The sequence below is a fragment of the Nicotiana tabacum genome, chromosome 8 (assembly GCF_000715075.1).
Source record: "Nicotiana tabacum cultivar K326 chromosome 8, ASM71507v2, whole genome shotgun sequence".
NCBI lineage: Eukaryota > Viridiplantae > Streptophyta > Magnoliopsida > Solanales > Solanaceae > Nicotiana > Nicotiana tabacum.
In genome coordinates this window covers 119306729-119329533 of record NC_134087.1, presented here as the reverse complement: position 1 = coordinate 119329533, position 22805 = coordinate 119306729, and the positions used below count along the sequence as shown (strand labels likewise).

Sequence of the window (22805 nt, the reverse complement as noted above, 5' to 3'; positions counted from 1 at the left end):
ATACGCCCCCGAGTTCGATGGCCCATTTGGACAATCGGCCCGATAGTTTGGGCTTATGCAATATGCTTCAGTGAGGATATGTTGTTAAAACACAAATACGATGGCATTGAAAATAAGGTTTGAATTTTCGTGATGCGCTTATTAATGCAAGAGCTATTTTTTCTAGGTACGGATACCTGGTTTCGGCATCTCCCAGGGTCCGACTTACATAATAAACGAGGAAATACGTACCTTGCTCCTCTCGAACTAGCACACCGTTTACTGCTATCTCGGATACGGCCAGGTATAAATACAACATTTCATCCTCCTTTAGTGTGTGGAGTAAAGGTGGGCTAGTCAAATATCGCTTCACCTCCTCCAAGGCGCGTTGGCATTCTGGAGTCCATTCGAAGTTGTTTTTCTTTTTGAGTAAAGAGAAGAAACGATGACTCCTGTCAAATGACCTTGATATGAATCAGCCTAAAGTTTCTATCCGCCCTGTCAGCCGTTGCACGGCCTTTACATTATTTATCACCATGATTTCTTTGATGGCCTTGATTTTGTTGGGGTTGATCTCGATTCCCCTGTTTGACACCATGAAGCCTAAGAATTTGCCCGAACCCACTTCGAGGCACATTTCTCGGGATTGAGCTTCATGTTATAGCTTCTAAGGATGTCGAATGTCTCCTGCAAATGAGTCAAATGGTCCTCTACGTGCATGGATTTAACTAGCATGTCATCAATATAAACTTCCATGGATTTGCCTATTTGATGCTTGAACATTTTATTAACTGGGTGTTGGTACGTAGTTCCTGCATTTTTCAGTCCGAAGGGCATTACATTTTAACAGTATGTATCGTACTTTTTGATAAACGAAGTCTTTTCCCTATCCCCAGGGTTCATCAGAATTTGATTATACCCCGAGTAGGCATCGAGAAAAGTGAGGGTCTCGTGGCCGGCCGTGGCATCAATCAAACGATCGATGTTAGGCAATGGGAATGAATCCTTGGGGCATGCCTTATTTAAGTCTTTATAATCTACGCACATTCTTAACTTATTTCCTTTTTTGGGAACTACCACCACATTGGTCAGCCACTCGGGATACTTTACCTCTCTAATAGACCCTATTTTAAGGAGTTTTGTTACCTCGTCCTTGATGCATGCGTGTTTTACTTCGGACTAGGGTCTTCTTTTTTGCTTCACCGGTTTGAATCTGGGGTCAACACTTAGTCGATAGGTGGTTATTTTTGGTGGGATCTCTGCCATATCTAAGTGGCACCAAGCAAAACAATCGATGTTATCAATAAGAAATTGAATGAGTTTTTTCATGAGCTCGGGGGTTAATCCCGTTCCCAGGTATACCTTCCGATATGGGAGATGTTCGATCAAAACAGCTTGCTCCAACTCTTCAATTGTAGACTTCGTTGCATCCGACTCTTCAGGGGCAATGAAGGTTCGGGGAGCAAGAAAATCTTCTTCATCACCCTCGGGGGTATGTACGCTTCCCGACTCTTCCAAGGTAGAGTGTATAGGATTTGACGCCTCCCAGTGGACTGTGAATATTTCTTTTGTTGCATGTTGTTCTCCATACACTATTTTTATACCGTCTTTTATTGGAAATTTCATCATCTGATGTAGAGTTGACGCTACTGCCCTATCTATGGCCTGCCAAGAAATGTGTTGTACCTAGAATTTGGTATTCTAAATTGTACCAGATATGTCAACCGGGAGGGTGATCTCCCCTTTCGTTACTTCGCCAGCCATGTTGAAGCCGTTGAGGAACCGGGAAGTGAGTACGATCTGGTCAAGCAACCCGAGCTATTCTACTACCTTTGACTTGATTACGTTGGCTGAGCTACCTGGATCAACGAGTACACGTTTAATTTGAATGTTACTTAAAATAAATGAAATTACCAGCGCATCGTTATGTGGTTGCGTCAAGGTCTCGAAATCATCCTCGCTAAATGCAAGGGTGCCTTTGGTCATGCGGCCCCAGATCGGCCCTTCTGCTGCAGTAGACATTTTTATCCATTTTTGGTCATGCGGCCCCAGATCGGCCCTTCTGCTGCAGTAGACATTTTTATCCATTTGATCACGGGTCCTTGGGGATGTCGGTCCCCGATGATCATATGAACAACATGTTGAGGAATCTCTCTTTTTTTTTCAGGTGGTATTTTTCGAGTTTCTCCCTGAATTTTATGGTATGTGCTCCCGTTAATGTGGGGACTGGCGTTAATGTATTGGGCATTGTATGAAGCCGTATCCTAGGGAATCGGTCCTGGTTCACTCTCGGGGTTTTGCGGTGGCACACCCATACCTGGAATAACCATACTGTTTACTCCATAATCCTTAAGGTCGTTATCTTTAGGTGTGTTTACTGGGTTAGGCATTTTGACCTAAAATCAAAGATCTTGGGCAAGAAAAATTGTGAAAGATAACTTGCGTTATGCAGCAAACCAGCAAGAAAACAATCACTATTATTTTTGTCCCCACGATGAGCGCCAAACTGTTTACCGTGAAAATGGTAATAACAATTAGATTTAATTTTGTGGTTCTAAAAATACGTGATCTATTTTTATGCTAGTTATTTAGGCAATAGATGCTAAGTGAAGCAGTAGAAGATAGGGCAAGAGCTTGTAGATAGTGCAATAATCAAACCAAACGGCTGGAAATCGGGGCCTCAAGCTTGATTATTCTAGACCTCGAGGTCGAGTCGGGTGTCCGGCTAAGGATCGTCGATGGAGGATTAATGGTTATGATAAATTCGATGGCAGCTCTTTATGACCAATAATGAGCAATAAATGAAGAACAATAAATAGAATACAATAAGTATAAGCAACAAATGCAAGGAATGAGATCAAGAGAGTATGTTAAGTTAGGAAGCAGAGAGAATGTTCTTGTATATTCAATGTTGTAAGAATGATATCTTGTGTGTGCCCAAAAAATAGTAAAGGTCCACTTTATATAGGAGGGGGAATCCCATCATAGTACATTGTATTTATTACAAAGTAAAGTAGCTGGCACAACTACCTAGCAGTCTAGTGCAGACTGGTATTATTCTTGTAGGTGATGTCAGTCCGGACCACATGCCTAGGGAACTTTCCTCTTACCCTTGATAACCATCGACTCATGCTGCATCGAGGTCGGGTATGAAGAACCCTCGAGGCCGAAACTTCGAATCTCACCCTCGGGTCTTCGAGGCCTTTTTGAAGCCAAGGGAAGACACAGTGATCGTGAAATCGGGCCTCCCAATTTCACCCATTTACAATGTGTCCATATCCGTTGAGGTCCATTGTTGTGATGTTAAAACACCCTTAAGGATTGATTATAGCTGAATACTAGTACAACAGTTGGGTTCCGGATTTACTTAATGCCAGTTATTGCTTTATTATATTTTGTATTTCCTTTTTATTTAGTATAAACTGTTGCAGGTTGTATATGTTGTATGCCCCGCCGTAACCTCGTCACTACTTCGTCGAGGTTAGGCTCGGCACTTACCAGTACATGGGGTCGGTTGTACTGATACTGCACTCTGTATTTTCTGTGCAGATTTTGGAGCTAATAGCTGATCGTGAGGTTGGTTGCTACCACTGCGTGTTGGAGACCCAAGGTAGTCATGCGGGCGTTTGCAGGTTCTGGCGTCCCCTTCTATCCCATTTCATTTTCTGTTTTATCTACTTTCAAAATAGATGTAAACTTTTTGTTCAAACGTTTATTTATAGTAATTTTAGACGGTTCATGAGTTGTGACACCACTTCTGGGTGGATGTTATTTCGATTTTCGTTATTGCATAAAGTTAAACTTTTAAATTATTTTTCTTCCACATTTATTTCCGCTGGTTTATTTTATTAAGTCTTAAATATTTGAAAGATAAAGGAAAAATGTAGGATATTCTGAAATGTTGGCTTGCCTAGCGGGTACAATGTTAGGCGCCATCACGGTCTTGATGATGAAAAATTCAGGTCGTGACAGCTATAGGCATAGTTAAATGACGTTGATGCTATAGACGAAAGAAAGATGACTTTAATAGATAGTTTAGGATAGTTGAGTGATCATTTAAGTAATGGATTCGAATGATTTTTTTTCTTCTGTGGAAGAGTATGGTTCTAGTTTTAGAGCACCTAATCAGCTCCCTTTTCTCCTCGTAAGTATTATTGTTATTTTTTTTTATTATCTTATTTTTTATTTTATTACTATTATTGTTTATTTTACTTTGGTTATCTTTACCAGTTTTGTTGTCAATACTTTTCTTTTATTTAATATTTTTATCTTAACTCTTTTTACTCTTATATTTTTTAAGGTTCTTTTGAAAACGCTTGTTGTGAGCTGAGTGTCTTTCGGAAACAATTAATCTACGTTACACAAGATACGGGTACGGCCGAGTATACCTCATCCTCTCTAGACCCCATTTGTGAAATCGCACTCAGGGACGAAGCTAGTACTTTCGTTTTGTCGCTTGTTCTATTTGTCCTAGTATGACGTTTTTGAAAGGGTAAAGTATATTAATTACCTATTTGGACCACATAGGTCTTGTATTAGTTATTTGAACACTTAGGAACACTACATCTTGTTTAAAGATCTAAAATATTAATACAGAACAAATTAAACCGAAATATTAGTGATGTTTCGTTCACAACCAGAGTTTTGTTCTTTACTTGAAAAGAATAGCAAATAAAAAATCAGACATAGTATAGTTTTAGAAGTCAAATATCGCAATCTACTAAATTTAAATAAATATGTCGGCTCAAGCCTAAGGCCATTAAAGCAATTGTTGCACCTAAAAAATTAAATTCCCCCAGTGGGACCAAATTATTAAAATATATCTGTACTATTCAAATGTTTAATATTTGGAATTGTTTTTTACACTTTATTGAGTGGCATGTTAAACTTGAAATTATTTGGTGATGAAAATTTTAAATAATATTATGTTAACCTTAAATATTTTTCTAAACATTACATAAGTTTTTGTAAACGGTAGAGATACACGCAAGATGGTTTGAACACTAGCATTATAAACAAGTTTAGATAAAAACGTATAGTATAAATGCAAAGCACTTATTAAAGTTTGGTTTTAAGCTAATAATTTTATCAAGGCATTAGTATGAATGTTAGCATCCTTTTACAGTTGGATTTATAAAGTATATGTATATTTTGTATGTAACCGTGCATTTGGGAATGATATTCGATATTACAGTATCTTTTTAAAAATCATATATCATACCAAATGACAAAACCTTAAAAGTTCATATTGAATACAAAGTCAAATATTCAAACGCCAAAAGTTTATAGTAAAAGCTAGTGCAACCTTTAAGGCCTTAAATTCAACATGAGTGAACCCACAACAATACAAAATTAACTTAAATTTGAGCAATTTTGTTAATTTATTTTCTGATATATTTTTCTTTTACTAGTTCTCTGTGGACAATGTTCATTCATCTATTTTTTTATCTTTTGTAGGAGGAGAAAGATGGATGAATATACCACGTGAGTCAATTTTAAGATCTTTAAAGTTAAAATGAATATAATGTGATGTTCTTATATCTGACTTTTCTTTTTATTATTGATTTTCTTTTTATCCTTTTTGGCAGGTGCAAAGGCATGGTGAATTCAACACTGTTGGATGCCAAATTTGCTGCTACAACACTACTAGTCATGATGTTCGACAGAATACATGTATGAGATATAATTTTAATATATGTTTCTGTCTTACATCAAATTGTTAACACAAGCTTTTTTTGTGTGCCAACATGGTCTACTGCCTCCCTATACCGTTGATATCTGTACCATATTGAAAAGACGTATCCAACTATGGATTCATGCAAACATTATGCATGTGGAGCAAACCAGCAAGTAATGTATTAGGTTTTCATATAATTCATTAGCAACTATAGCATTTTGAGTATCAGTTATTGCTGTGAAAAGGTGATAAGTACACTATTTGTATTCAAGCAAACATGGAATCATGCAAACATTATGCAAACATTATGCATGTGGAGCAAACCAGCAAGTAATGTATTAGGTTTTCATATAATTCATTAGCAACTATAGCATTTTGAATATCACTTATTGCTGTGAAAAGGTGATAAGTACACTATTTGTATTCAAGCACTTAATACAACAATGCCAACATAGTGCTTATTTTTAGGGGAAGACCCCCCCCCCCCCTTCCCGTTTCTACAATGTGCTGGGCTTTACAAGAGAGAAACGAAGTTTTTTGGAAATCACACTTCACAAAACATATTTGTTTGATCTGACTCTAAAACTAGGGAATTGCCACTTGTTTACTTTAAGCATTAACTCACTGTTAGATCTACTGAACTCCATGTAGAAGGATTTCCCATTTGTGGTGTACTCCTTTTGTACCTTCTTGGTACTCATTAATAAAATCTTTACCCTTTCATAAAAAATAAGAATAAAAAGATGTTTGGGGGTGGTCAACTGCATTCCAACTCCCTCCATAGTAAAAAAGAACCCCAACCTACTCAGCCCACCACTCAAGGCCAATCTCAAAGACCAATCTTTAACTACTCTGATAGACCAACCTCGCTCCGACCTTGAACGTACTTGAATTCAGCTCCCTTGACCCCATCCCAGAACTCAATCCACATCACTCACAGGTCGAACCTATTGATATCCATTCAAATGCTGATATTCACTTACATGGTATTCTGAAGAAGATGAACTCAAACACCATGAAACAACTCCATACTAACAGAATAAAGCAGTCTCTATGGTTTTGTGGGAACTAGAGAAATTTTAGGTGTCTTTGAGTCAAGACAGAAGGATATAAAATATTATCATTGACTTCATTCAGAAAATTGAAGGGTGTACACAATCCTAAAAGGATCTTTCCAATATGACATCTTCTCCCAACTCCCGACTAAGGCCAAAAAGGAATTGGGAGCTCCAGAAATCTGGTGTTTAATATCAACTGTGAGAATGGCACAAGCAAGGGAAAAGGTAAAAATGTCCCCTCTTTGATGTTACGATGAAACTAAAAATTCTATCAGGGAATATAAGAGGCATAAATAGCCCTGAGGAGAGATGTTTACTAGAGCTCCATTTCAGGACATGGAAAGCAGACTTTTTATTTTTACAACAAACTAAATTACAACACTTCCCCCAACAGTTTATTAGTCACCTTGGATCTGGTAGAATAGTAGCTTTTGCAGCACTAGAGACAGAAGGCACTAGAGGGGGTATTGTGATTATTTGGGACAAGGAATGGCTTTTAGTGTTCTATTTGGGGTCCAACAAACAGGCAAAATGAGATACTGTGTGGCTTGAGTTATCTGCTGTCAAGAGGCTCTCTGTCGAGCCTAGGGTAATTTGTGGTGACTTCAATGTCACTCGGTTTCCAAGAGAAAGGAGTAACAGTAGGTGCACCAGTACTATGGAACAATAGCCTAAACTTGGCAATTATTCTCAAGGATGAAGTAGTGAAAAGTGTGAAATAAATTAATCTTTGTTTTAGACGTGTTAAGTTATTCTTCTCCTAAGCTATTATTGTTTCAAGCAAAGCAAATTTTACTCTCCCTTTCTTTGATTTATCTGTTTGTCTACATATAAGCCACATAAAACGATAGAACGGCAATCTAAACTTTTTCAAGCTAGTCCATGTGATCTTGTTAGTTGTCGTACTAACTGCTCCACATACTTTCTCAGTTGCAAATTTTAGCACAGCAATCTAGGCAAATCCAACTCTATTAGCTCAAGTTAATTCAGGAGCACCTCAAGGTTCTGGAGCATTTGGCAATGTTTACAAGGTCACTTTGGAATCAGGAAATAAATGGGAACTGTTGCCCGGTGAATATGCCTTCAAAGTGGCTAAAAACGAATCTAGAATAGGCATATTAAGGTAATACAATTATTGTTTGGCATAATTCAGTAATTTGTTGTATATCTTCAATACACTGGACTTATCATTCTAACCGAAAATGTGCTTGTGAATTTTGAAACGACTGTTGTGACGACCCGACCCGTCGTCTCGTGAGTTACCATCTCGTTTTCTTCATTTCCTATTTCTTTATGCTTCATTATCAGTGTTGGGTGTGAACGAGTTGATTTGGATTGGTTTTAGTAGGAAATAAGACACTTAGTCTCTTTAAGGAAGGTTTGTTTTGGAAAAGTCAACCGGACGTTGACTTATGTGTTAGAGGGCTCGGATTTGAATCCCAATGATTCGGTTAGCTTCGGGATGATTTGTGACTTAGGAATAGGATCGGAAGTAATTTTGGAGGTCCGGTGTAGAATTAGGCTTGAATTGGCGAAATTAGTATTTTGGCGAATTCCGGTTGATAGGTGAGATTTTGATCTGAGAGTCGGAATGGAATTCCGAGAGTTTCTGTAGCTTCGTTAGGTGATTTGGGATATGTGTGCAAAATTTCAGGTCATTCGGACGTGGTTTGATTGGGTTTTTGACGCGAAACATGAGTTAATTGTTTAACGAGCGAAATGGGTATTGAACTAAGCAAATGAGCTCTGAATTGAGTTTCGACTGAAGGTCTATATTCGTATTATTACTTGTGACTCATAGGAATAAGAATCATCGATTCCGAGGTCCCAGGCCCGAGAAATGAATTTTTGAGTAAAATTGCTTTTTGAAAATATTTAAGGAAAATGGAAATGAAATTTGATTAGAAAGTGATGGTATCGGGCCCGTATTTTGGTTCTGGCGCCCAGTACAAGTCTTATATATGGTTTAAGCACTTTCTGTAAAGTTTGGTTGAAAATGGACGTCGTTTGACGTGTTTCGGACTCAAAGTGGAAAATTTGATGTTTTATGAAATTTGAAGGAATTCTTGGATTTTAAAGCTTAATTCGTGGTATATGACGTTATTTTGGCGATTTGATCGCACGGTTAAGTTCGTATTGTATTTTGGGACATGTTGGTATAATTGGTTAAGGTCCCGAGGGCCTCGGGTGGATTTCGGAAGGTTAACGGAATGGAAATCGGATAAAAGGATTGCTGGATTTTTCTGCTGCAGAAGCTGTCTTGGACAGCAACTGTACAATCGTGGAGCCTATTTCGGAAGCTTACATCTCAAAATACATAAGGAATCTGTAAATTTACAAAACATGAAATTTGTAGCCCTTGTATCCTAGTTTTCAGAAAGCTAAACCATTAATTATTTTGACATTTATACAGAAAGTTATGATCGATTGAATAAGGGTTAGTAAAGCTGTTTTGAAATTTTCTAGAAATATTTGATGCGAGGGGGCTACTTTGGAAGCTTATACCTTGAAATACATAAGGAATCTGAAAATTTGGAAAACATGAAAGTTGTAGCCCTTGCATTCTAGTTTCCAGAAATTTAAACCATTCATTATTCCGATATTTGTACAAAAAGTTATGACAGATTTAGTGAAGGCTGGGACTGCCTTTTGTTTTGGCTGGAAATAAGTGCAAGTCGCATTTCATAGATGCGACTTCATGGAAAACAGCTTATATTCGGGAATTAGCCATTTTTATTCATTTGTGACGATTGTAGAGCTTGGGAAAAGCGATTTTCAACAGATTTTTTAAGGGAAATATTTGGGGCAAGTGTTCTATATCCGAAAGTGATTATATTTCATAAATACATGGTTATATTCATCGTTTAATTCGGATTTAAATGGAAGAAATTGGAATTTTTGCAAAACTTTTTAAAAATGAAAAATTAAGATTTGGAGGTCGAGTTGTTGTCGGAATTTGATAATTTTGGTATGGTTGAACTCGTATCGGAATGGGTTGTCGGATTTTATGAGTTTCGCCGAATTCCGAGACGTGGACCCCACAGGCGAATTTTGAGTGTAATTTCGGATTTTTGATGGAAAATGTAGAATTCCATATGAAATCAATTTCTATAATAATTAACTGAATCGAATCGTTATGGCTAGATTCGAGGCATTCAGAGGTCAATAAGGGGCAAAGGCATCGCGAGCTAGAGAATTAGCCGGTTCGAGGTGAGTAATTGATGTAAATGATGTCCTGAGGGTTTGAAACCCCGAAATTTCACATCGTAACGCTATATTGAGGTGACTTGCACGCCGGATAACGGGCGTGGGGTAGAGCACCATTGGGGATTGTGACTTGGTCCGTCCCGAGAGATGTTTGTACCGTGTTTTCTACTTGAACTAAATTGAGAATCATCCTTACTTAGATTTAATTGTTACATTTGGGCTTCTTGCCAATTATTTGAATCCTTCAGGGATTGATATCACTGCTTTCGCATATTTTGCATATCATTTGACCTCAGTCCAAGGTTTTAAATACTGTTTTGCAAACTCAGTCATCTTTCATAAGATTTAAAAACTTAAATGATATTTCGGGTTGAGAACTACTGTTTTACAAATGCCCAAGGGGCTTATGATGGTTTCTGAACTGAGCATGGATCGGGTTGCGCGCCGCAACAGTATTACATTGATATTGAGGCCGAGAGCCTGGTTGATTATACTGAGATTGATATGAGGCCGATGGCCTAGATTTGATGCCACGAGATGGCTTGATAGTGTGCTTGGGCTGTAGGAGCCCCTCCGGAGTCTGTACACACCCCCAGTGAGCGCCGTCGACGATAAATAAATGGATGGCTCGGGCTGCACGCCGCAGTGGATACTAGAGTGTACCATCATATGCATTGCATTGCACTCATGCATTTGTTTTTATCGGTTATACCTGTCTCAGTATTTGGTACTCTGATTTAATTGACTTGTTGCTTCACTATTTGTTGTTCTAAACTGCCAGTTATAGTTTACTTGGTATTTTTTTCCATGATTTCTTATTCTCAGCCTTTATTTATGTTTATTACTCACTGGGTCAGAGTACTCACATTACTCCCTGCACCTTGCGTGCAGATCCAGGTACACCACAGGCTGAGTGAGGATTTGTTTAGCTGAACAGCAGTATCCGGGAGTATTGAGGTAGTTGCATGGCATTCGCAGCCTTGATCTCTCCCCTCTATCTCTATCTTTTATTCCGCATTTTTCCTAGACAGACTTGTAATAGGTGGGTATTCTGTATTAGAGGCTCATATTCGTGACACCGGATTCTATTGGGCTATGGTGTGGTATTTTAATTGAACTTCCGCAGATTTTATTATTAATTATACACTTGTATGTAATGACTTAGTAAATTCTCTGTGATATTTATCTATAATCTGAATAAGAATTTGGGATAATGTTGTTGAATGGTCGGGCTTGCCTAGCAGTGTGTTGGGAGCCATCATGACCGGGGTTAGGGTCGTGACATTTGCTTTGCAAACGTTTTCATATGTGGATGTAATCAAACTTGTAGGTGAGGGTTATGGGAAGCTCGACCAAAACATATGGGTGGACTTCCTAGTCACGGATTGGATGCCTGGTGGAGATTTAAAAACAAGACTGCAAGGTATTTGTCTCCACATTTTTTTGTCTAAACTTTATCAATTAGCTTACACATCATCTCTCTTTGCCACAGATTTGAATTGGTATAAGATTAAAAAACAATTAAGAGGTCTGGCGTATGCAATTTATGCGGTGCATAGAACCGGATACAGTGTTTTGTGTGATCTGAAACCAGAAAACGTTCTCTTAGATGAGGTACTGAATATTCTAGATTATTCGTATGCAAGTAATTTATACTTCTCTATAATTAAAATGTTTGTTTACATTTTTTTTTCCAGCATGACAATCCAGTGTTATGCGATTTTGGAGCAACTATTTTTGTAGAAGTGAAATTGGATGTCAAACATCACTGTACAGAGATACCAGAGATCGTGGAGATATGAGCTAAACATAAAAACATCTACATTAATTTAACAGTATACTTTTTCGTATCTTGTAAAAACCAGTAAAATAAAAGATCTCTAATATACAAATTTCAATTCAACCAAAAGTATGCTAGATTTTGTAGTCAAGAAAAAAAACTCTACAATACTCAATGTTTGTTTGTTTCATTTGTACCCAAGGTGTTGTACGCCCCTCATGCTCCTTGAGCAATTTTCAAGATGTTTTTATCTTATGACAAAGATTTGCCACGACTTTAGGTTAAAAAATTCTCTCCAAGCATATATTATAACCTGAATCAGAATTTTCTACTATTTTTTACTACTTTTGAGAATGGACTATATTTTACTATTACACGACCTATATATATATATATTTACCAATTCAAGAATCCTTTTTCTTCATAAGGTGGAGAGATCATAGACAAACTTGAAGAACACTATTTAATGGGCAAAAACTGAAGCAATACTTGTACAATCAGTTTCAGACATCCAGCTATAATCAGTAAAGAGATTGTTATCATAATCTAGTTAATGCTTTTCTCTGTTATTGTTACATACTTAAGTATTTCTCTTTCCCTGTAACATTATGTTTTTTTTGTCCTTTCACTTTCTCTAGTGGCAACATTTGGTCACGATTTTTTTTATATAAAGTTTTAAAAAGAGGGTAAATTGGAACTAAGATAACTTGCAAGGTGAAATAGAAGAAGAGAAGTTGACTAATCAGGCCATTTGTTGTTGTTTTAACTGGTTGAGATAGTAACAGATAGTTGAGGCTTGTTGTTGCCATACTTTTTGAAAATAATGTTCCAAATAGATTAATGGAGCAACTTTCAGATATTCCAAAATAAAGTTTGCCTTGCTCCATTAAATATTTTAAAAAAATTAGCCCTCCCCCGCCAGCCCTGCCCCGCCCCTTCCCAATCTTTCCCTGCCCTGCACTATTTAGTGTCAGTGTGGACATGGACATATTTATAATTCAAAACAATATGAAAAACTCAACAGCATATTCTTCAGATGTGGCAGGAAATAAATCTATCTCTGGATATCCTTCTTCTCAAGCGGTGATCCAATGTTGAGCTACTGCCGGAACAACTATGAAATGTTTTCCTGATTGAACGATGTTGGTCTGATAGTCCAAAATATACCTGTTTTATGCGTTTCTTCGTTTATATCTTTTCTATTCTGTGAAAGTGAAAGTGTATTAATAGTTCAGTTTTGTCATTGGCTTTGCCTTGATCCATATTTGCCTTTTGCGCTAATTAATTTGAACGTGAGAACCGTTGGTGAAACACTTCATGTCGCCGGAAAGTACATGAATAATTATTTATAATTATACTTTATCATTGAACTAGAGCTGCTGTTCGATCTTCATCATTCAAACCCGATCTTCACCATTCAAACCAAAGATCAAGATGTTATGAACACTCAGTCAAAATTTCAGCCCAATCCAACGGTTAACAAATCAGAAAATGTATTTAAAAATTGCACGGGACGCCTATTTGGTCGCCCTCATTTAACCTATACCCATTTTTTTTAAAACCTTTTAACTTGTATCTACTTTTTAAACAACTTCAGCCCCCTTTCTCCTCCTCCTCCTCCCAGTAATCTCTATATCTCTCCGGAACTTAACATTGATGTAACAATATCTCTCCTTCTGTGGCTTCACTCAATTCCTCAGAAGCCATCTTGCTATAAATTCTAGTAGCGTTATTATAATAATATTTACTGAACTATCAGCATATGAAGAAAATTAAACATTATATTTGTCATCCCACAACGATATAAAAGCAGGAGGAGGATGATGAAGCCAAATTTACTCTTATACAACAACTCCTCTTCTGAGTTCGATCTCGTCTTCAAATGTTTTCTTCAATATGTTTAATTTGTTTGGTGTTTGTGATGACTGTTGACGCTTTAGATGTTTGGAAAAGAACGTACAGATCAGAACATTATTGATAGCTAAATCTACATCCTCTTTTGAACCTGCTTGTTTTATCAAGTCTGAGCTTTTGGTTCAAAAATGAATATTGTCGAACTGAAAATATTTCTCATACCTTTTTTCAAAAAAAAAAAACTGTAGCAGGTGTTGACTAAATATTTCTTCTGATACAGAGCTGAAGCTTACAAACAAAAACTAGAGCTGAAGTTCGACAGTTACAAAACAAAAACTTCAGCTCTAGAGTTGAAGCTTACAAACAAAAACTTCAGCTCTAGAGCTGAAGTTTGCCAGTTACAAACAAAAACTTCAGCTCTAGAGCTGAAGTTCGACAGTTACAAAACAAAAACTCCAGTTCTAGAGCTGCCAGTTACAAACAAAAACTTCAGCTCTAGAGCTGAAGGTCGCCAGTTACAAACAAAAACTTCAGCTCTAGAGTTGAAGTTCGACAGTTATAAAACAAAAACTTCAGCTCGAGAGCTGAACTTCAGGCCCGGCTACTAGAATGCTGAAGTTTTGCGTGATTGCCTTTGCTACTTCAGCCATGTATGCTGAAGTTATGCGAAAAAATGGGTACGCTTGTAATCTTTTTTGCAAAGCGGACACAAGTTAAAACGTGACACATAAAGCGGGTATATATGTAAATGTCCCACTGAAAGTTGGCTGGTCGGAATAAATATATGTATCAAAAAAAATACTTTTTTTCTCTCTTCTCTCTTGATGAAAGCTCTCTCAAAACCACTCTTATGTGCTTAAGTCTTTCAAAAGACTTGTACCAATGAGCATAGAACAATATTTATAGATAACTAGTCTTAGGGTATGCGCGTTGCGCTTGTACCTGTATCAATAAGAACAAACTTTTTAAAAACAGTATATATTAAATTCAAAATTTGTTTTTTAATTGTAAATAAAAATTAACAAAAAAGAAGTTACTAAAATTCCGTCGCATTTCGAATATTCTGTCAATGCATGCTTAGCTTTCTTATGCTAAAGTTAGTTTTTAAAAAGTTTTCTTGAGCAAGCTCATTTTCTAGGATGTTGGTCATGTTTAATTTAGGGCTATGGATTAATTACGAACTTAGGCTTTAGACTGAAACAAAAAATTTAGAAAAAGAAAGAAAGAAAAATCTCTTAAATAATTACTCGATTAAATATTTTAACTATTATTCTTTCAAATAAAGTTTTGCCTATTTCGAAATCCTTGGTTATCTCAAAGGGAAATGAAACAGTAAAGAAAATGAACAGAGTCGGTATTGGGCTTGTGACTTTTTTGAGAAAAATTAAACGAAGGCAGTTCTACTGCTACACAGTTTTTCCTTTCTCTAAATAAATAAAGGGATTTTTACCTTCCTATACCATATATGAAACCTTATTACCCTCAATGTTTAAGGTTTGTGTTTATTATATTTCAGCATACCAAATTACCATTTATATACCATAATTAATTTAGAGGTATAATTAATTGGCAGTTTCTTACTCCTTAATTAAAGGTGTCCATATATCTCACGTTTCTCTCTCCCCTTAATTACTAAGATCTGACCAGCCCGTTTTCCCTCCCATTTCTTTCTCTTCTCCGTTTCTATTTCTCATTTCTTTCTTATTCTACTCTGTTTTGCTTTTTAATCCATTTTTATAAACATAAAAAAAGTATACTAAATAAGTTGTTGGCTAGGTGATGAATCTCATTTTACCTAGTAATTCATGTAATAATTGCTAAAATTGTAGTAGCTAAATGAAGCTATTTTGCCAGCATAAGTTGACGGAAGCTGTGTTGATTTGATAGCTGTACACAGTACACTTGTGGGTGGTTCTTCAATTACCGGAAAAAAATATCGAAGAGTACATGGTCAGCACCACCGCCGCTGCTCCTTTTTACCATCGCTATTGGAGATTTCAGAATGTGTGTTGCTTGTGGTAGGCTTGTAGGTAGTCGTTCGATTGCCAGAAAAGTTGCCGGAGTCGGAAAAGTTCAATGTAGCAATCCAATAAACGGTAACGATTTTTGTAGATGAAGAGCAAATTTTGTTGTCAATATTTTTTTTCACATAAACTTGTAGTTTAATTGTAGTATAAATGTAGTAATTTTGTAGAAATTGCAGATAAATTGTAGAAAAATTAGAAAAATTGTAGATAAATTGTAGACTGTTTTTTGCAGAAGATTTTGTAGAAGCTTTAGTCGTTTTGGATTTGTGTAAAGAAAAAACAATGCATCTACAATCAGAATACAAATAATCTACAATTTATCTACAAGATATCTACAAACTGGATACATTGAATTTTAATATCCCAATTCTCATTTCAATTGTAGCATAATTAGCATTTTCGACATAATTGTAGAAGATTTGTAGAAGTTTTAGTCTTCCCAATCTACAATTGATCTACAATTCTACAATTTATCTACAATTTCTGGAAATATGTCTTCTTCTTCTTCTTCTTCTTCTTCTTCTTCGAGTTTTAATTTGAAATTCAGTCAAAACCAAGTCTAATCTTCACCAAAACCCCTCAAAATTGAGATATAAACTCCTAAACATATTCCGAATTATTTACAACAACACTCAATCCAAACAAATAATGATTTTTGAAAACCCAAATTTGAATTCAAAGCTTTCAAGCTTTTTATGGCTATCAATGGTGGAAAATATATGGAAGAACAGATTTTTTCAACTTTGAGTTGTTGAAACTCGAAAATTTGAATTGTTCGTTCTTTTTTTTTTCGAGAATTTGAATTGTAGTTCTGGAGAAAAATACGCAGATGAGAAATCTCCTTTCCCTTTTTAAAAATTGAATTTAATGTAGAATCAATTAACACCAAGATTCTCTCCTTAATTTTAGCGCGTTTTTAGGGAATATTCTGCCCTTTTAATGCCTATAGTCGAATGGTATATAAATTGTAGTTAAAATGTGGACTGGACGGGTAATTAACAAACTATGCACATTTAGGATAATAAGGTTTCATCTATGGTAAAGAACGAATTATACCTGGCCCCTATGGAGAAGCAAGCTTCTAGAATGGCTTTCTTGCTTTGCGTTAGGACTTTGCTAAGGTACAATTGTCGATGGTAGAGCATCGACAAAAGTGTTAACTCTAAAAGCAACTAAGATTTTTTCTTTCCTATACCATATATGAAACTTTATTATTAAATATGTGCATAGTTTTTAATTTATCCATCATGTTCACACTTTTTCTACTATTATTATATCATTCATTAAATACTAATTATTAGTAGCTGAGTTTTCCCAATTAGGCGCACTACAAATCAGGAACAGAATATTCTAATTGATTTAGCGACCTTCAGATCGAATTTGAAACGGAAATCTTTTATCTTCAATTTATAATCAAATTACATAGACTTTTTTCTGCAAAAACTCTGTTCTTCGATATTTTACCTTAAGCTTCGAATCAAATTGTAGAAATCAGTTCTGCAAAAGCTCAGTTCGTCGATTTTTTTCCTCAATCCACTGATCAAAGAAGCGACAAAATATTCAACAAATTCAAGTCAAATTGTAGAAATCAATTCTGCCGATTCTCTGTTCTTCGTCTTTTTTTCTTAATCCAAAAAATAAAATAAAAAGCGACAAAATATTGAACAATACCTCAGCAACGACACGCAATCATGTCCAAAATCTCAGTCATGCTACAATTAAATGGGAATTGGGATAGCTATGGCAGATTTAGAGATTTTCAAGTTGATGGCATTGTGCTCGATGAGGATGCAAGTTACAGTATGTTGGTTTCTACAATTGCAGAGCAATTAATGATTGATACTTCGGAAAAAATTGTAGAAATCAAATACATTGTGAATGAGAATTGTCCTCCAATGGATATTAGGAACAATATGGGGGTTCGTGTGTATATGGAGACAAAAAAGGAGAATAAAAACTTAGGATCGTATCCGTTACTTATAAGTGTACGAGATTTCAATATGGAATTACTATTACAAATGAGAACACAAGTGCAGGTTTGTTATGTTTCAAATTCTATGGAAGTCTGATTTTATGGTAATATTTATAAAATTCCTACATTTATCTACAAATAAACTACACATCAGTTTTAGGATGTATAAAGCAATATTGTTTTCATGATTATCTATAAAATTACTACATTTATACTACAATTAAACTACAATCTATGTTGAAAAAATGTTGACTACAAATTTTTTTCTGCATCTACAATTTATCTACAAAGATTCTACAAAATTGTAATGACACTGTTTATCTTTATTTTCATGCAGGTTCGTTTGGGACAATATAGTTACTTGATATGCCAGCCTCTTCCGTCATAGAGGAATATCAAAGTGAAATAATAACTGAAGGTACATAAAGTGTTATCGAAGAAGGACAGGTGTATCAAGACAAGCAAGCAATTGCAACTGCAATGAAGCACTATTCTATCATGCACAAGTTCCAATTCAGGGTTAAAAGATCTAGCCACAGAAGGTATGAAGATATTAGTGGTGAAAATATCATTATAAACAGTATTTTCCTTGTGATATTTAGATGAAAAGTAGTTATATTGTATAGTGTGTTTCTTTATGTTAAAACAGTCCTTTTATTACATGTGCATTGATAACCTGCATTATAAATGTATTTTTTTGTAGCTACTGGCTTATATGCGTTGGAGAAAACTATAATTGGCACTTCAAGGCAATATCAATTAATGATTCTGCAATGTTCAAGATAAGGAGTTTCAACCGACAACACACATGCACCTTAATGGACGATACATTCATACAGCGCAAACGTACTGCAGTTGTAGTTAGTAGCATGGTCATGCCAATGTATTGTGATCCTAAGACAGTTTACATACCAAAGGACATACAAACTGACATGTTGTCCCAACACGGAGTGAACCTAAGCTACATGCAAGCATGGAGAGCAAAGAAAAAGGCTTTACAGTTTTTGAGAGGTCATCCGGCTGACTCCTACAACAAATTACCAAAATATTTTTATATTCTTGAGAAGACGTATCCTGGTTCAGTTGTTAAATTGAAGAAGACAACAGATGAATGCTTCTTATATGCATTTGTTGCTCTTTGTACATCAATAAGTGGTTGGAAATATTGTAGACCAGTAGTAGTGGTTGATGGGACATTCTTAAAGACAACCTACATGGGGATTATGCTGACAGCAAGCACAATGGATGCAGCAGGTAAAATTGTAGTTATTTTGTAGACAGTTTATAAATTGTAGATACATTGTAGATACTTTGTAGATATATTGTAGTTTATATGTATTTGTGTTTTTATATGCATTTTCAAAGCTGCCAGTTAATTATTTTTTTTACTAATAATATAGGTACAATATTGTCTTTGGCATATGCTGTGGTGGATTCGGAAAACGACGCATCGTGGAAGTGATTTTTTGAGCAATTCTAGCAAGCATATGGTGAAAGAACTTCAATGTGTGTTGTTTTAGATAGGAATGAGAGTATCATGAAGGCAACATCAATTGTCTATCTGGGCGTGCCACACTACTCTTGCATTTGGCATATTTGGACAAATATAAGGGCAAAGTTCAAGAAGGGTCATCTACAATTAAATGAATTGTACTTTGCTACAGCAGGGTCATACACTCTGGATGAATTTAATGAAAGGATGTCGAAGATTGAAGAGATAGACCCGCGTGTTAAATCATACCTCTATGATATTGGCTATTATAGATGGTCAAGAGTACATGCAACAGTGAATAGAACTTGGACTATGACATCAAACATTGTAGAGTCGTTGAATGCTGTAACAAAAGATGCAAGAGAGATGCCAATATTTGACCTATTATAGTATATGAGGACACTTCTTGAACGTTGGACGAAAGAGAAGTTATTGAAGGCAAAGGGTACTTTCACATTCCTTGGGTACAAATTCAACAAAGAATTAGAGAAAAACAATACATTATCTCAGAAACTTAGGGTAAGATCTGTTTATTTGGTGTAGAAAAATAATATTTTAATATACAATGCTTCCCGATTGTAGATAAATTGTAGACAAATTGTAGTTAATTTGTAGATTGTAGATAATTTGTAGATAAATTGTAGATAAGTTGTATATAAATTGTAGATAATCTATTTTTATGATTGTAAATATTTTTCTTTCTGTTTGTTATGTAATTGTAGGTGAGGGCTTCAACAGATCATATCCATACTGTGATAGATGGTGTGAAGCGGTACATTATGTGTCTTGAAAGCAAGAAATGTAGTTGTGGCCAGTTCCAACTTGATGAACTTCCATGTGCGCATGCTTTGGCAGTTTTAAGGCATAAGAATGAAACTTATGAAAACTATTGCTCTCCGTATTACACAAGGGAGAGCCTACTGAGTACATATGAAATACCAGTAAATCCCCTTCCTGATGAAAGCAAATGGAATGTGCCACAACATATAACTGATGAAGTAGTAAATCCACCTACGGGAGAGAAAAGGCAGCCAGGAAGACCTTAAAAGGAAAGATACAAAACATATGATGAATTAAAGTCAAAGAAGTACGAGGTGTCATGTGGCAATTGTGGAGGTGAAGGGCATAACAAAAGATCTTGCAAAAATGCACCCAAAAAGAAATAAATATCATGTAGTTAGAATAGTATTTCAAAATAATTGTTAGTTTGTTCAAGTTAACAGAATTTTGTGTCTAATCGTTTAAGTTTTTAAAGATCATAATGTAGTTAATTTCAATTTATTTTTGTGTTTGTTAACATGTTTTTATGTATTGTGTCAAGCATCTACCTTCATTTTTGACATTATGTAAATAGCAGTTAATATTTATTATCTACAATATAACTACAAGTTAAAAAAAATTAATTTAAATTGAACTGACAGTTATATACAGAAATTAAATACAACTGAAGGTATTCCCTACAAATTATATACTTATTCAACTATAAAATTATATACAATCTCAACATTCAGTGTTTCCAGATTGTAGATAATTTGAAGTTTTTTTGTAGATATTTTGTATTCTAACAACATAATAAGATAATGAAGAACAAGTGCTGTAAATATTAAACAACTGGAGATAAAACCACCAAGTTATTTTCAAGTGAACTACTAAACTAGATAGAAATTAACAAAACAAAAGGTCTGCTACAATAAAAACACAAATGAATTGTTCAGAAAGTTGTGTACTATACTTCTCCTACAAACTAGCATCAATTAAATTACATATACATGACACTACTTCTTCTTTCTCTGGACTCTTGTTTTCTCATTCAATGCAGGTGCACCCTTCCTCCTTGCTAGTATGCCTGTAACCTCACTTTCACTGATTGACCCATCTTCCTACTTCTTTGTAGCATAGTCCCATAGGAGCGCTCCATAGCGTCTACGATGTTGGTCAATATCAGAATGGTCTTCTGCGGGAATTGACAAATCTCCAAGGCTAATATACTCCGCAAAGGCAGCAACAAATACACCACAATCGTTGCAGAACACAATTTTTTTTAAAATATTTACCAAATGATTAGAAATAAAAAAAGAATTAAATGCATAGAAAGAGAGAATAGATTTTTTACAGTGACCTTTCTTTTTGCTGTGGAATCTCTCCAACGATCGACTGAATGTTAAGAGGGTCGGTAACAGGTTTCTTGATGTATGCCTTTGTATTCTTGAAGTTAATATCTTTACGCTTCCCATAGAAACCAGTGCATGACAAATACAAAGGGATAATAACAGAAAACTTTTCGACACAGGATTCAACAACTTTATGGTTGCATGAAGAGACCATGGAATCATACGCATAAAGTTGTCTGTCTGCAATGTCGAAAACGACCAACTCCCAATAAAATTTTTCTACAATATTGACGGGCATAATGACACAATCAACTTCATCCCATGCAACATTGGCAAGTAGTCTATACCCCAAAATATATTCTGCAATAACATCTTGGGGTTTAACAACCGAATACTTCTTTTGTGGAGGTGAATTTATAAACTTTTCATAAATTTGTTTTATCCTGGTCTTGAACAAACAATCTGTTGTGGTAAACCTGGTCTTGTTATTGGGGTCATACTTGCCTCTTTTCCTCAAGTAATATATTAAAACATCAATGTTCTGCAACAAAAAATAGTTGGCATATAAATAGCAAGTCAACTTCAAATAATCTACATAAAACTACATTATAACTACAATTTACTACAAAACAGAAAGAAAAAATCTACAATGATGTCTAAAAATAGCTCTACAATTTAAACTACAAAGTCAACTTCAAATAATCTAAAAATAACTATAATTTATCTACAGTTACTGGGCAAACATGTAACACAACATCTACAATCATGTCTACATTATATCTACAATTTATACTACAATTCATCTTCATATATTATAGATATCTATAACATAAATACAATTAAACTACAAAACAGAAGACAAAATATCTACAAATCATATCTTGGGAATAGACTCTTTGATACTTACCGAGTCATTGAGGACTTGTCCGGGGTGAGCCAGGGAAAAGAACCATTCCTTCTTATCAACCTTTTCCACTCCAAGGTCTAACCAAGGCTTAATTTGGTTATCCTTTATGGAAAACGGAGTCTTCCTCCTGTAATAACAAATAAATGTCAAAAAAAAATTGTAGATTGAATTAGATATGTAAAAGATAAATGTTGAAATGCAAGTGTCAAAATTATGCATTCATACCTCTTTGAACGTTTGTCGCTACAGTGGTATAACCACTTGTTGAAGTTATCTAAAAACCCCGGATCTACATCTTCACCAATACCAGTAGTAAAAGGGTGCTTGAGGTAGAAAATTTTAGGTCCAACTGAGCTGATGCCCCCAGAACTGTATAGAGGGATAAATGGTGATCAGACATGCTTTTCCGGATGCCTTGTTCTCCCGGATGCATAGGTGTTGAATCATCTTGTATGAGCTTGCCAAACTTAACCAACTGGGATAAGTTGTCAGGCAACTCAAAATCATCTAGTGTGACCCCCTTCTTCTCAACTCCTGATCCTTCTGAATCACCTAGATCCACATACTGTGCATCTGCACCTTCATTGTCATGTTCCTCAATGACCTGTTCTGTCTGAGCTGCTACTGTCACTCCGTGAATTGGGGACTGCACATTGATATCTTCCATCACTATAACACAATTCATATCTTACTTAACAAGAATGTTAAAATTTACAAACAATAAGAAAATATCTCTGAATG

General features: G+C 35.6%; 1 protein-coding gene across 1 annotated transcript; it reads left to right on the top strand.

The window, feature by feature from the left end:
* The first annotated feature begins 19439 nt into the window (after positions 1-19439).
* On the top strand, positions 19440-20092 carry LOC142163272 (uncharacterized). Its single transcript, XM_075220542.1, has 2 exons — positions 19440-19565; positions 19769-20092. The coding sequence occupies exons 1-2, from the start codon at positions 19440-19442 to the stop codon at positions 20090-20092; spliced, it is 450 nt and encodes a 149-aa protein (XP_075076643.1).
* The last annotated feature ends 2713 nt before the right edge of the window (positions 20093-22805 follow it).

Coding starts and splice junctions, on each gene's coding strand:
- LOC142163272 (XM_075220542.1), top strand. CDS start 19,440: ATGAGGACACTTCTTGAACGTTGGACGAAAGAGAAGTTATTGAAGGCA. Junction 19,566..19,768: donor CATTATCTCAGAAACTTAGG/GTAAGATCTGTT, acceptor ATGTAATTGTAG/GTGAGGGCTTCAACAGATCA.